The sequence below is a fragment of the Furipterus horrens genome, unplaced genomic scaffold (assembly GCF_987537825.1).
Source record: "Furipterus horrens unplaced genomic scaffold, mFurHor1.1.pri manual_scaffold_7, whole genome shotgun sequence".
Classification (NCBI taxonomy): Eukaryota; Metazoa; Chordata; class Mammalia; order Chiroptera; family Furipteridae; genus Furipterus; species Furipterus horrens.
The window spans coordinates 10,064,038-10,076,981 of NW_028327177.1; the positions used below are offsets into that span (position 1 = coordinate 10,064,038).

The 12,944-nt window shown below is 52.1% G+C and overlaps 1 protein-coding gene across 6 annotated transcripts in view; it reads left to right on the forward strand.

The window, feature by feature from the left end:
• The window catches only part of MTSS1 (MTSS I-BAR domain containing 1), a 138,841-nt gene extending 126,999 nt beyond the window's left edge, over positions 1-11,842 (forward strand). The window contains exons 9-15 of one of the 6 annotated variants that reach the window (XM_090283383.1): positions 849-946; positions 3,234-3,444; positions 6,647-6,766; positions 7,626-7,820; positions 8,859-9,032; positions 9,413-9,575; positions 10,969-11,842. In XM_090283383.1, the coding sequence (XP_090139509.1) occupies positions 849-946; positions 3,234-3,444; positions 6,647-6,766; positions 7,626-7,820; positions 8,859-9,032; positions 9,413-9,575; positions 10,969-11,669 (1,662 nt within the window). In that variant the 3' untranslated portion in view covers positions 11,670-11,842. The remainder of the gene's footprint in view (positions 1-848; positions 947-3,233; positions 3,445-6,646; positions 6,767-7,625; positions 7,821-8,858; positions 9,033-9,412; positions 9,576-10,968) is intronic. The other 5 variants (XM_090283382.1, XM_090283381.1, XM_090283384.1 and 2 more) reach the window with 5 other exon arrangements.
• Positions 11,843-12,944: the final 1,102 nt, after the last annotated feature.

A 12,944-nucleotide genomic window follows, 5' to 3' on the forward strand; every position in this document is an offset into this window, starting at 1 on the left:
TGTGCTTTCACGGGAGTGTGATGGCAGCATGTCTTGGTCATTGTGGGAACCAGTCTAAGTAACGCACGAGGTTCTGTCTTATGAGACAGGTGACCCTTTTTGTGCCTATTTGCTTCATGTGACATTAACACTGTATCAGGTTGGAAGAGACATATCTGGGGGAACAGTTGATGAGTCGCAGGTTGGCTTTTGCCCTCTGCTTAAAATTCTTACCACCCCCTCGGAGCGCCAACTCAGAGGACAAATGGGAGAGCTTCTATTTCCCGTTCTATGGAACCGCTCTTAGGAGACCACAGCATGCAGGCACTCACTCAGTAAATAGACATTTATTGAACACCTGCTATATGAATAAAAGGTAGACCTTACACTCAAGTTGTTCTTCACCAAACGAGGGAGATGGGCGTAGAAATAACTGTGAGAGAATTGGCTTGCTCTGGATTCTGTCAGGGTTTACGATATCGAACCCTGGTCCAATAGAGTGCAGGTGACCCCTAAAGATCAAATAGCTAAAATGCAAGATCAGCCAACCCTGAGACCATTATTTTCTTTGTGGTGCTATCAGATGGAAATCCTGTGAATTCCAGCCTTGGGAATGCGCAGCTCTTGTAAATTGTTTCTGTCACACTAAATCACGCCTCCCCCGCCCCCAATTAAGTCTAGTTTGCTTATCTCAGAAAAAGGATATGACATTAACGGTTTTGTAGTGTGTTTCTTTATTTAAAAATAAACAAAAACATTTTTTCTTTAATCCCCACCCCTCGATGATGGTAAAATTTGGGGTTTTAAGATTTGACGGATAGTGTTCCTTTCTCAGCACCTCACTTACCTTCCTGGCTCTGTCCCCTTAGGTGATTTTGGACTTGAAAGGTTCTGATTACAGTTGGTCGTACCAGACGCCACCGTCTTCCCCCAGCACCACCATGTCCCGCAAGTCAAGTGTCTGCAGGTAAGTGAAGCCAGGCTCTGCCCCTGCCCTTGGGACAGTTCTTCGCTATGCTCACGTGAGCAGGGCAAGTCTACACCTCCTAGAAATGCTCGCTTGAAACGGGATATGGTGCTGCCATCGGCTGGAAGAGCTCCGTCTGACTTTGGTCTCACTCTTTAGTCTCTGGGTTAGTTTCAGATCAGAAGGAGAAATCCATCAGGCCCTAGATGCGTGGACGTAGCTTCCTGTCTTTCCATTGCATGTTGTAGAGATGTTCCCACCTTGTGAGTTCGCACTTGATTTCCTTATTCCCGTACAGGCTGATGTCGCCGCTGTCAGAACAAGTGGAGGAAGTCACAGTGGCTTGTTCTCTCAGTTTCCCTTAGTTTTTATCTCAGGGTTTCATAAACTAAATGGAATTCTTGCTCTATTAACTACTACCCACCACCACCACTGCTCTTAACTAGCACTGTTACTGATACACAGTGAGAACCAACCGGAATAGTCTGCCATCGGCAAAACTGTTTTCTAGCAGTTTCCTGTCAGAAAAGCATTCTTGGTTTGCTGATCACAAAGTCTGTTCTCTTCTTGAAGGATGGCAACTTGATCATGCATCCCTGCCTTTCTCGGTGCATTCCACCTACTCTTCTTCTTTGATGTTTCAAAGCCAAGTGAATTCCACTTCCTGTGACTTAGCATTGAGAGGAAGGAGTTAGAGGGATCAGCCGAATCTGTGTGTGGTTACGGCTCTGTACACACTTGTGTGTTTCATTTCATACCTGTGCTTGTACAGTAGACACCGAGCAGGCAGTTCAGACTTCAGGAGCTACCTCCTGCCATTCTGCAACCTGAAAATATTGGTTGGTTTCATGTCACCTTTTGTGTCTCTGCATGTATGTGACAAATCTACTGATTATGTCTGTTTGGTTTTTTGGTAACCAAGAAAACTTGATCTCATCTGTATAAAAGCAAAGCTGCGCAAGGATCTTTTCTTTCTTACAGTTTTAGTTCAATAGGAAGTCACAGTGCGCTGATCGCAGCTGGGAGCTGGCTGGAGGGGAGCGCGTCAGTCCCCAAATGCCCTCATCTGGCTGATTGGAGAGGAAAGCAGGAAACACAGTCGTGACTCCCGCAGCAGTGGTTTCTTCCAGCACACACCAATGTATCTGTCAGAACTTGAGCGCCTCAGCACTGTAGTGTAGACAGGCCCATGGTCCTTGGCCACCTTCTTACCTGTCAGAACGCATGGAATTTGACAGGACTCTTTTCAGGGTTAGGAGCAGAAACCACAAACTTTGGAATCCCAGGCAGGGTTGTTTCTTTCATCCCTTCAGATTCTTTTAGAGCGGCCCTTTGTATGTCGGCTCCACTGGTTCAGACCAGGACTGTGTTCTGGTTTCGGGTTTCCGCAATCTGAGTTTATTATACAGACTGGAGCATATTTCTTATGACTGGGAATGGAGTGCAGACAGAACACCCGGAGTGGGTGTGTGACTTTTCAGCATCCTGTTTACTGTTTATTCTCAGACGCTAACGGCTTAGTGGGGATTGCCTTTAGTCACTGAAAATGGCCTGCTTCTTGCCAGGGGTTCTGTTAACGCCAGGCCCGCAGGTGTTCTAACAGAGAAACATCTACAATCAGGGGAAGCCATTCATTGAAACATCAGCTTTGTTAAGAAAACACTGACAAACTCACTGAGTTGATTTGCTGATGTTCTTTCCCAGTGGCCTCGAACCAGGCTCACCTAGGATGGAATTACCTTGAGACGTCTATAGGCACCGGCACTGCCAAAGCAATGGTTGGCTGGGTGACCTTGGTCTCCTGGACCGAGATGGTCCAACCAAGAGTAACACTTGCACATTCCAACCAGGTCACGCTGATGCCTTCGTGGTTTTTGCTGAAGGGCCATGGTTTCTGCTAGCAGATGGCAAATAAGATCAGCCCCGTCTCTTTTCATGCCACAGATGTCAGGTCCCGTAGCTTTGGGGGTTGATGCCATGGCAGAATGGAGCAGGATGTGATTTCTCAGAATCACAGGCCTCCGTGCTAAAGGTGCCAAGTCACACCGTCGGAGAACTGAGTCCTGGCAGCTGGTTTTTCCCCCCTCGGCTCAAGTGGAAAAAAACAAACAAAAATTTCTATTTACTAGCTTAATGATTTGGCATTTTGGAAACACGTCTTACTGCTTCGGCTGCTTCTCCGAGGCAGAGAACTGATTCCATGCTGTCGTTGCCCCTCTTCTGCCCCCTGTCTCCTGCCCCCTCCTGCCTCGTGCCGCCACCCGCCACCCCTCCGCTCGCCCCGCAGCAGCCTGAACAGCGTGAACAGCAGCGACTCGCGGTCCAGCGGCTCCCACTCGCACTCGCCCAGCTCCCACTACCGCTGCCGCAGCTCCAACCTGGCCCAGCAGGCGCCCGTGCGGCTGTCCAGCGTGTCCTCCCACGACTCAGGCTTCATATCCCAGGACGCCTTCCAGTCCAAGTCACCATCCCCCATGCCGCCAGAGGCCCCCAACCAGGTAAGGGTGCCCTTGGCTCCGGGAGCGGCCGTCATGCCTGGTGGCCAGGCCGCCATCGATAGCTGGACCAAGGAAGGCTCTTGGCTTGGGCATGAGAAAAGTCTGGTTTAATTTCTTATCTCCAGATGTGTTCTTCCCCCAAAGGGAGAGATACTATAAGCTGGGCCTGCAGCCTGTGTTCATGGTGGTGACAGCTGAGTCACCACATTGATTAGGGGAGTTCTCCATGTGAGTAGAGAGACTCAAAGAGGTTTGGCCACTCTCTGGCATCCCTGTAGGTGCCCGGCTTAGCATGATGCTGTGGCTAATGGGCATTTGCACAATGGGACCGCCCCCTCCCCATCTCTGGTTCTCTCCTATCATGGGGCAGTGCCTCGGAACCCTCCTTTGTAGCTCCTGGGTTCCTTTGATCTGTTTATGTTGATGAGATTGAATCATCCCAGCCCTTACAGCTAATTCTGTTGGCACTTTGCTCCTGGGAGAAGGGGAGGTGCTGAGTCTCTTCAACCACAGGGGGTCACGTGGGGTTAGATCATCCCCGCCCAGCCCAGCTGGGGCAGAAGGCAGGAGCTGGGCGGGACCCCGCAGGACCCCTCACCGGCTCCCCTCTCCGCCCTCGCTCCCCGGGTGCCCGCGTTCAGCCTCGCTCTTAGTAAGCGGCACAGCGCAGGTACCAGGAGTCGCGAATGTCCAGGGTGCCCCACAGTGCCATCTGCCAGGCATGGCGGCTTCGAACCCCGCCTGTATGTTTTGAGGCTGAACCATACCCAGCCTTCGGTCCAGCATCCTATGGACAGAAAGTCACATGCTTGTCTTGTTTATCCAAGTATCCACTTTGCCTGACGGTCATCGAATGTCTGCGATGCACCAGGCACCAGCGGTGCCAGGCCCTCCTACGTCCATTTTCTGTGTTCCTTCCAGCAGCTGCATAGTCTCGCTGACACTGTTTTGTTGTGGAGGCGGAGGCTCAGAGGTGTGAGTGAGCCGCCTCAGGTGCCCGCTTAGGTGGCCTGCGGGCTGAGGGCTTGGAAAAGGGGTTTCTAACATCTGTTCCAGAAGCCTTTCTGCTCCACCTCAGCCGTAAGGCGGCCCTGGGAGAGTTTCTGGGGGAGCAGCTGGGGTGTTGTGGGAACCCAGGCCCGGAGGTTGCTTGCCTGACGTGTCTGACATTGATGCCCAGTCACTCTTTGGCATTTTTTCAGCTGTCCCTGGAGACCATGGCCTCTGTCTTCCTGGGAGAGAGACTCGGTTTCTAACAGAAACGATCTGGGCCAGCACAGTCTGTGGCTTTAAGTTCTAGCATGCTGGTCCCAGCTGGGCGCTTCGGCTTGGTCTCTCCGATGTCACCCACCTGCCGCACACCTGTCCCCTGCCATGTGCGGCACTAAACCACTCCTGTGTGTCTCCCAAGCAGAGTGTGAATGATTGGAAGGAAAGTAGGATTTTGCAATTCCTCAAAGGCTATTGTAATGTGCAGCATAATTCTGTGTGTTTTTAATCAACTGACATTTTAACGTGGTCTTGTGCACTGACAACCCTTTCTAAAAACAGAGGGGCCATGTGCTTCAGCTTTCTAGTCGAGGACTGTGTGTGGGGGTCGGGGCGGGGGGTGGGGGTGTTGTCCAGGCTGAAGCGAGTGTCTCTGCCTCTAGCAATGCTGCAGGAAGCAGAAGGTGGTGTGTTGGGATTTACTTACATCATGGAGCTGGTACCCAAAATACGCTTGGCTAGCAATTTTAAAGTAGTTTCAATAAACTCAGGGTGCTGCAAAATTTAATAGAAAAATCTGATTTTTAAAAAAGGCACTACTGCTACTTATAATTATGAAGTAGAGGGGAAACCATACAGATCACATAGGCCAGAGGATGCAATCTCCTGACGGCTGTGATATCACCTTTTTTAGAGTGGGATGACGGGAACACACGTCTGCCGGGGTGAGAGCCCTGCGTTTCTCCGCTCAGTCACACAGGCAGAAACAAAGGCCGCGTGGCAGAATATGTTCAGAGTCCCCCCATTTTCTTCCACTCAAGTTGCGCCTTCACCCAGGTGTGCCCAGGAGCGGGCCCATGCTTAGTTGAGGGGGCTGTCCTAGAGCCACTGACACTATCAAAGCAAGAGGTGCTTTAGAAAGAATGAGCATGTGTCAGAGGAGACACAAACCTGCAGTCCCGGACTGGGTCACTGGTCCTTTTGTTAAGTTGAACATACTTGGATTAGAGGAAGCAAACTGAAGAGTCCTGGAGAATTACAGTGATAACTAACTTTCTTTAAACTTGGCTAAGCACTGTATACAGGGAGACACATGCATATAAAATATTGTTTTAGTTTTATCTCTTAGATATTAGTGATCTCCATTCTAAAGATGAAAATTGAGCTGTAGAGAGATTAAGCTCACGATTCCTTGACTGACAAGTGGCAGAAACGTAACTTAAAGCCCAACCTTAAGACTCCAACCCTGGACAGCTAACCAGAGGCTGAGCTCGGGCAGCAGCGGGGCATCCACCATGTGGCCCGCGCTTGCTTTGGTCCCACGGAGCCCCTGCCGTGGGGCGCAGGGTGTCTTCGGAGTTCCTTGCCCTGGCGCGATGGGAAAGCGAGAGCTCTGTCCCTTTGCAGGAACCTTGCTTTCTTTGGTGGGTGGGAGGGGTGGACAGAAACATGAGTCCTCCTCCTAGTCAGTGAATACAGGAGCACTTCTGGGGAAATAGCAGTGGACCCCAGTGGGGCTGAGCGTATTTAAACGACTGGGATGAGCCAGAGGTGGCAGTCAACGATGAAAAAATCCCTGGGCGGGCCCGATGCACAAGGGGGCCCAGTTACATGGAAGAGATGGCTGTTGTCACTCAGCCATGCCATGATTTCGAGCCCCTGCCATGAGCCAGTACAGGACCAGATGCACACGAATCAGGGTCCTGGGGGGCTTCCTGTCTGGTGGTCTGGGCCTTGCTGGGTCTCACGCTTCTTTTCAAGGGCCTGAAAGCCTCTGTGTGGGTGCAGCTTTGGGGAAAAACTAACCTTAATGCTCCGCTTCTCTCATCCTTCCCTCTTCTGTGTACACGTCTGTGTCTCTGTGTGTGTGCCCTTCCCTGCCCCCATCGTTTTTTTTTTTTTTAATTTATGGTTACTTCCTGCTAACATGTGGCCTGGATTTTGTCGGTCCCCTCGTGTGGCCCCCCCGCCACGCCCGCCCGCCCCGCTGCAGAACTCTTCCAGCTCGGCCTCCTCCGAAGCGTCCGAAACCTGCCAGTCAGTAAGCGAGTGCAGCTCGCCCACCTCGGTCAGCTCAGGCTCCACCATGGGCGCTTGGGCCTCCACAGAGAAGGTGACCGCCCGGGGCCCCGGCCGCCACGGCCACCACGGCCGCTCGGCCCCCGCCCCCCCCCCCCGCCCCCCCGCCTGCTGCCCCTGCCTCAGGCGCAGGAGCCTGGAGACTCAGAACCTACACCAAGGCCTTGTGCACGAGGGCGATGCGGCTGAGGGCTTCCCGGAGCAGGTGTCTGGCTCCTGAGCAGGGCCATGAGGCCGTCCCAAGGGGGAGTCGGGGCTCTGGGGGACTCGGAGGTGTGAAGGCTTCTTCCCAGGCCAGCGCGGTGTTTCTCATCCGTCTCTTCCCAGACCCAGGCACCCTGCCTACCAAGACCCCCCCCGTCACCACACCATTGGATGTGACATTTCACTGCGTCATAGGCTGCATGCGTGCTTTTCTGGCTTTTAGTTTGCAAACCACCCCCTATTCACCCAATTTGGAATTCTGAACAGTGTGACGATTTTGGAAACCTAAAATGAACAGGTTCAGTTGAAGACACTTTAGAATTTTTAAATTTGCATAATGAGACGAGCAAATTACTATCTCCGTGAAAGGATATTTTGTTAAATACTCAAAAATCATTGAGGACACCAGACTAAGGACACTGATCAATTTCCAAACTGTTGTCAGATTACAGGTGAACTGTTTCCTCGACTGAATACTTACTTGGTGTCAAGTAAATCAGTGTGCATTCTTTGCACGTCGGCTCCTTTCTCCTGCATCCTAGATCATCCGTGAGAAGCGGAGCCCCAATGTTTATTTATAAATGTTCAGGTCTTACCCTCCATTGAATGTCAATGCCATCTTGTATCTCCACACCCGTCCTGTTATATTAATTTGTTTTCCTCCCCCTCCCCCTTTTTTTTGTTTCCAGTTGTCTAACGGGTTTTCTCACTATAGTTTGTCAAGTGAGTCCCATGTGGGGCCCGTGGGGGCAAGCCTTTTCCCTCATTGCCTGCCTGCCTCCCGCCTGCTCCCTCGGGTCACCTCTGTCCACCTTCCAGACTACGCTCATTATCACACCATTGGGCCCGGCATGTTCCCGTCATCTCAGATCCCTAGCTGGAAGGTTTGTGTCTCTCCTCCCCCTCCTCTCTCATCGCCTCTGTGCTCACCCCCTTCTGTCCCACCGTCCTCACCCCAGTTACCCCGCACCCCCTTCCTTTCACACTCTGCCTTCTTCCCCATAACACCGCTCCCTAAGTGAGTCCCCACTAGGAGAGCGAAAAAGTGGAAGGCAGCTTCGAGATAGAGGTTTCCACCAGGAGCTGAGATTGGAGAGGCTCCCTCTCATTACTAACCATTAGTTAACCCCCATTAGATCGTAGATGCAGATACGACCTTGCAGGGGAGTCAGTTCCAAGTTCAAAGTTCCAGTTTTTCCCTCCAGGGAGCAGGGAGGGACCGCCTTCCTCGGCCATGTTCCCCAAACTTTCTCCCTGAGGCCCTTATTGGGTCATGGTCATCTACTCGCAAGTGCAATTGATGCCTGGAGGATATTCCGCTTTATTTTGAGAGGAGGTCCCTAATTTGGATAGTAGGCCCCTAAGCTGCCAGTATTTTGAGCAAGTCTTAACTTCGCCCCTCACAAGTGGTGTGGACCCTCAGACTCCTCAAAAATCTTCCTACTAACCTCAGGGCCCTTCCCTTCCTGGTGAGGACCTCAGAGGACACTTCCTGCAGGGCCCTTTGTGGAGGTTCAGCCTCAGGGAGAGTGGCTGCAGTTCCTTTAGTGCCCCCTGGTGGCCACTGCCCTCCAGCGAAGTCATTTCGGGGAGAGGGTTCTGCCTGGTCCCCCGGGGATGCCATCTCCACTGGCCGGTGCCCTAGAGTTGGTCAGCTGCTAAGAGTCTCCACAGGCCACTGGCTGTTGGGGATTTTTAATCTGTGGGCAGGCAGGAGGAAATGGGAGGTAACCAGGGGGTCCCCAAAGGGTTTTCCACTCCCTTTAGAGCCGGGCTAGGCACTAGAAGGGGCCTGCTGACCCGTCCCAGCTTGAGCTTCCCCTAAGGGGACCAGATGCCTTCTGTGGGCAGCTGCCTGCAGGGTCTGCAGCCCTCCCAGCAGAAGCAGGGGCCCGAGCACCTGACCGCACTGTTCTGCTCAGGACTGGGCCAAGCCAGGACCTTATGATCAGCCTCTGGTGAACACCCTACAGCGCCGCAAAGAGAAGCGGGAGCCAGACCCCAACGGAGGAGGACCCGCCGCTGCGGGCGGCGTGCCTGCAGCTGCCGAGGAGGCTCAGAGGCCGCGGAGCATGACGGTGTCAGCTGCCACCAGGGTGACGCGCTTGTTCTCTATAGCTGGTTGGACCCCTGTAGACCTGGCTGGTGGTCACATGCTGACCGAGTCAGCCTTACAGCTGGAGGGACCTGAGCCCTGCCCCCACCCCCCGCCCCATCCCCTGCTCTCCAGTTTTTAGAGGGCTCCTAGGGGGAAAGCCGTACATGGGAATCAGATTTGTAGAACTTTCTAGAGCCTGGGGAGGACCCATGCAAGTTCATAGCCCTGGGCACCCAGACAGGTGGCATTCACTGGAGCAGACCAGGAGTAATATCGGGGTTCCCATGTGAAGAGGTGTGCAGAACGGCCCTGGGGACACCAGACCAGGGGATTCATGGCCCTGGTGGCTTGTCTGTGTCTTTTTCCTCCAACCTGCAGCCTGGTGAGGAGATGGAGGCTTGTGAGGAGCTGGCCCTGGCCCTGTCGCGGGGCCTCCAGCTGGACACGCAGAGGAGCAGCCGGGACTCGCTGCAGTGCTCCAGCGGCTACAGCACCCAGACGACCACCCCGTGCTGCTCGGAGGACACCATCCCCTCCCAAGGTACGAGGCGGCTGGGCGTCGCGAGCAGCACTGGGCCAGGGCAAGGGGTGGCCCTTCCCACTGGGCGGACGCAGACAGGAGGGGTCCACCGAACTGCCGCGGAAGCCCCGGCGGCCAAACTGGCCTCAGCACAGTTTCTGTCACCTTGGAGTGGCCTTGGAGAGCTGATCGGTCATTGTCAGGTAGCTGCCATCTAAGAACATGACTGGGCTGGTGCAGCTTCTGTGTTTCACCATCAGGGTCCAGTGGGGTTCCTGATTTGAACTCAGACAGATGCCGTTAATAACATTCGTGTTTTAGCATTTCCTTTTCCCATCTGATGTTCGCAACCACTTATGTATTAAGTATTTTTATCCCCGTTTTATATACATGGAAACAGTCTCCATAACTTGCCCAAATTCACACAGCTACCAAGGAACAGAGCTGGGGTTTGTCCCTAAGGCCTGTTAAGAGTCTGAAGCCCAGGTTTGTAACCTATGCCGGCCAAATCCCCTGTCAGCCATGCACACCTCTCTCACCCCCATCCCTGCGGCTCACACAGGTCAGCAAGATGGCAGTCTTAACAGCTAGAATAGGTCTGTGATCATTGACCGAGCCTATTTGCAGTTCATCTGTCAGAGCCTCTAATAAGACAGGGATTTGCTGCCCAAGGGACATTTGGCGATGTCTGGACACAGTTCTGGTTGTCACCACTGGAGGAGTGATGGGCCCTTGTAAATGGCCAGGGCTGCTGCTACATATGCTCTAACACACAGCACATCGCCCCTTACCCGCCGACAGCAAAGAATGTATCTGGTCCTCAGTGTCAGTGGTGTTGTCATTCAGAATACTGCTCTCCTCTGTGAGCTTCCCCCTCCCATGCAACACCATTTTTTGAGAGAAGGTGAGCACACTTCATGGATGGAACCCACTTTGTACCTGTTTTCAGGGATTCATTGCCCGTGGCTCATGCCTAACGAGCTTGCTGTAAGGGAGGTAGTAGGGTCTGAGCTAGTCTGCTTGAGGTTTGTCTCTCAGGTTGAATCCTGGCCTGGAGGGTTTTTGTGGAATTTCTCTTTCCGCCCCCTCACTCCCCCCACCCCAGATGCCCGCGGGCAGCTCTGCCTCGGTCTGGTAGTTTTGCCTCTGTCACCTCTCCACAGTATTGTAGTGTACGCCCACCATGTCCATCCAGCACTGTTCTAGGGGCCCAGGGGCACATCAGTGAACAGAACGAAGGTCCCTGCTCTTACACGTCCATGGTTTCTAAGGACGGCACAGCAGCCTCGGGGAGGCCTGGGGTATGATTGTGGCTCGAGTACCTCGCTTCCTGGGCCTTCTGTCCTCCCAAGGCAGAAGCACCAGAAACCCAAGCCTGCTGCCTTGGAGATATCTAATCAAATCCTATCATCAGTTTCAGATTACGATTATTTCTCTGTAAGTGGCGACCAGGAGGCAGAGCAGCAGGAGTTTGACAAGTCCTCCACCATTCCGAGAAACAGCGACATCAGCCAGTCCTACCGACGGATGTTCCAAGCCAAGCGCCCGGCCTCCACTGCTGGTCTCCCCACCACACTCGGACCTGCCATGGTCACCCCAGGGGTTGCCACCATCCGACGGACCCCGTCCACCAAGCCTTCTGTCCGCCGAGGGACTATCGGAGCCGGTCCCATCCCCATCAAGACACCCGTGATCCCTGTGAAGACCCCAACTGTCCCAGACCTCCCCGGGATGTTGCCAGGCCCTCCAGATGGGCCCGAGGAGCGGGGTGAGCACAGCCCCGAGTCACCATCTGTGGGTGAGGGCCCCCAGGGTGTCACCAGCATCCCCTCCTCACTGTGGAGTGGCCAAGCTTCCGTCAACCCTCCTCTTCCAGGCCCGAAGCCAAGTATCCCCGAGGAGCACAGACAGGCGATTCCAGAAAGCGAGGCTGAAGACCAGGAAAGGGATCCTGCCAGTGCCACTGTCTCCCCAGGCCAGGTTCCAGAGAGTGACCCTGCAGACCTGAGCCCGAGAGAGACCCCGCAAGGAGAAGACATGCTGAACGCCATCCGCAGGGGCGTGAAACTGAAGAAGACCCTGACAAACGACCGCTCGGCCCCTCGCTTCTCTTAGGCTCATCAGAAACGCTGCCAGTGGGGAATGAACTCTTCAATTAATAAAACCTAATTTGTCTTGATCCATTCCAATCTATAATCAAACAGATTTTTGTAGGCAACTCAGAATACAGCTCTTTTGAACGTACTCGACACCTTTAGATAAGAATTAAAAGCAACATATGTAACTGACATGATTTTGATCTTTTAATTTGTAAATATTGACAGTTTTCTTTCTGCACATTTTAATCTTAGCTTCCCTTTTGATTTTTCTGAAGGTGCCAAATTCCATTTAACTTTTTTACAAGTCTTTGTAAAATTTTAAATGCATAAGGGGGTTGGGTGGGTCAGGGCAGGGGTACCACGAAGTAGTTAACTTCAGAAAAAAGGGGTAATTTTTTTTTCTTTTTTTTTTCCTGCAAGCTTTTGTAGATGCATTGTAGTTAGTAGTCTGGCTTAGAAGCAAATTCAAGTTATTTTAATGTACAAACGAAACAGTAAGGGGTAAAATCTTCATTTAAATATACTATGTTCCGAATGAGCGAAGCAGTAGTAAGAGTTGATGAGCAATATTCGGAGTGAAGTGAATCTGGAGGTGGTGGACTGTTGGGATTGGGGGGAGGGCCATGGGAGGGGCACACTTTCAACATAGCTGATCCTGTCACATTTAAGAGTAGCCTCGTAGGTTGAATTTCTCGTAGCTTCATGGTTAATGCATCCCAATAAGCCATACTGGATTGCGGTGTTTGTTTCTGTAGGGTATTTAAGGAATTCCTTTCTCCCACGACTCCTCTTGACTGCACACAGCACCCACCTCCGATCCGTGCATGCTGCTGCCACCGGGTAGACATAGAATCCCCCACCTCAGTTACTCGTCTGTTACACCCATTTTCACTGAATCCAGTACATCCAAAAGGGTAAGGCAGTTTCAAAAATGTGAAAACATTTGAACACGATAGCAGGGAATTTAGATAATAGCAATGCCTTTTACTTAACTGTGCCCAGCAGGCTGGGCACGTTGAAAAGCCCAAATATTTTGAAAAAACTTGAGTGGATTTAACAAGAGTAACCAGCTTGGAGTCCAGCAACTTGCCAATGTGTTTACCAATCCGGGGGCTTGTTTTTCTTAATTGGCTTCATACTAAACAATGAAGAGAGGAGGATTTATTTATTGTCACTGGGAATCTGACCACTAGACTGTCCCATTTTTTTTTTTTTTTTGTATCCTAGGTAATGGTTTTTGGAATGGATTTGTCTTTTCTCCTTTTAAGTGAAAGTTAAATTTGTTAAAATG